General features: G+C 42.0%; 1 protein-coding gene across 1 annotated transcript in view; it reads left to right on the top strand.

Moving 5' to 3' along the window:
* Nucleotides 1–1,928, top strand: part of LOC109538062 (heat shock protein 70 A1) — a gene marked incomplete in the record, with an annotated part of 2,793 nt that overhangs the window by 646 nt on the left and 219 nt on the right. Inside the window, 1 exon segment of the mRNA XM_048668891.1 lies at nucleotides 1–1,458. Within this exon segment, the coding sequence (XP_048524848.1) occupies nucleotides 1–1,458 (1,458 nt within the window).

Here is a 1,928-nt window from a genome sequence, read left to right as displayed (position 1 = left end):
GGCAAGCAACCAAAGACGCCGGAGTTATAGCAGGATTGAATGTTATGAGAATCATCAATGAACCCACCGCCGCTGCTTTAGCTTATGGTTTGGACAAGAATTTGAAAGGAGAAAGAAATGTGCTCATTTTCGACTTGGGAGGCGGCACTTTCGATGTCTCAATTTTGACCATCGATGAGGGATCACTATTTGAAGTCAGAGCTACAGCAGGTGACACCCATCTGGGCGGAGAAGACTTTGACAACAGATTAGTAAACCACTTGGCGGAAGAATTCAAGAGGAAATTCAGGAAAGATCTTCGATCAAATCCAAGAGCCCTTAGGCGACTAAGAACAGCGGCAGAACGCGCCAAGAGAACTCTGTCTTCAAGTACTGAAGCAACCATCGAAATTGACGCTCTATTCGAAGGCATCGATTTCTACACCAAAGTCAGTCGAGCAAGATTCGAAGAATTGAATGCTGACTTATTCAGAGGAACTCTTCAGCCTGTTGAAAAAGCTCTGGCCGATGCCCGAATGGATAAAGGTTCCATCCACGACATTGTCTTGGTAGGAGGATCAACAAGAATCCCAAAAATCCAACATCTGTTACAAAACTACTTCAATGGAAAACAACTCAATCTCAGTATTAATCCAGATGAAGCTGTAGCTTATGGCGCAGCAGTTCAGGCTGCTGTTCTAAGTGGTGAAACTGACAGCAAGATTCAGGACGTACTTCTGGTGGATGTTACGCCACTATCTCTTGGCATCGAAACAGCAGGAGGCGTGATGACGAAAATTATTGAAAGAAATGCGAGAATTCCCTGCAGGCAATCTCAGCCGTTCACAACATACGCCGACAACCAGCCAGCAGTAACCATTCAGGTATTTGAGGGTGAAAGAACCATGACAAAGGACAACAACTTATTGGGAACCTTCGACTTGACTGGAATTCCTCCAGCACCAAGAGGAGTGCCCAAAATTGATGTCACCTTCGACCTGGATGCAAATGGTATTCTGAACGTTTCCGCCAAAGACACCAGCTCAGGCAGACAGCAAAATATCACCATCAAGAACGACAAAGGCCGCCTATCTCAAGCTGATATCGACAGGATGTTGTCCGAAGCGGAGAGATACAAGGAAGAAGATGAGAGGCAAAGAGAAAAAGTTTCGGCTCGCAACCAATTGGAAGCCTACGTTTTCCAACTGAAACAAGCCGTTCAAGAGTGTGCAGACAAGCTGAGCGCCGAAGACAAAGCGACAATAGAACGACATTGTTCGGAAACACTAAGATGGCTTGACAGCAACACACTGGCAGAAAAAGAAGAATTTGAAGACAGACAGAAGCAGTTAACATCAGTCTGCAGTCCCATTATGGCCAAGTTGTACAGTGCAGGACCTCAAAATAGCAATTATGGAGGTGGGATGCCAGGCAGCTGCGGACAGCAAGCAGGCGGCTTCAATGCCGGAAGATCTGGACCAACTATTGAAGAAGTTGATTAGACTGAGCATTGTTGTAAATAAGTTGTAAATAATTCTTATAAATGTACTTTATAAGTATTGACTGACATTATTCCGTTGTAGATATATGACCTAGGTAAGAAAATTTAGTTCCTATTTACTTAGCAAACTTGTAATTGTTTATGCTAAAGATTGTTAGTAATAAATGACAAGTTAAATAAAACAAATGTGTTTTCTTTATATACAGGGTGATCCTCAATCTCAACTAATATGCCAACTTTTTGTCCAATGATATGGAAACATTTACTGAGTTGTTTATTGTTTTAGCAAAAAATTTGTCCAATTTAGACAAATTTGTCTTATCTGATTGTTGGCGCGGATAGAACATTTATGAACGTGCCAGTTCGGCGTCCTATCATTTATTTTTGTTCTGGTGTTTTTGGTGTGTAACAATGAAAAAGTGAAGTTGTCAATCTAATAAGAATCAAT

This window comes from Dendroctonus ponderosae, unplaced genomic scaffold (assembly GCF_020466585.1).
Source record: "Dendroctonus ponderosae isolate FM_Combo_2020 unplaced genomic scaffold, Dpon_F_20191213v2 Dpon_F_20191213_8, whole genome shotgun sequence".
Taxonomy (NCBI): Eukaryota; Metazoa; Arthropoda; class Insecta; order Coleoptera; family Curculionidae; genus Dendroctonus; species Dendroctonus ponderosae.
The sequence above is the reverse complement of the archived record's forward strand: the minus strand, read 5'-3'. Positions and strand labels throughout refer to the sequence as shown.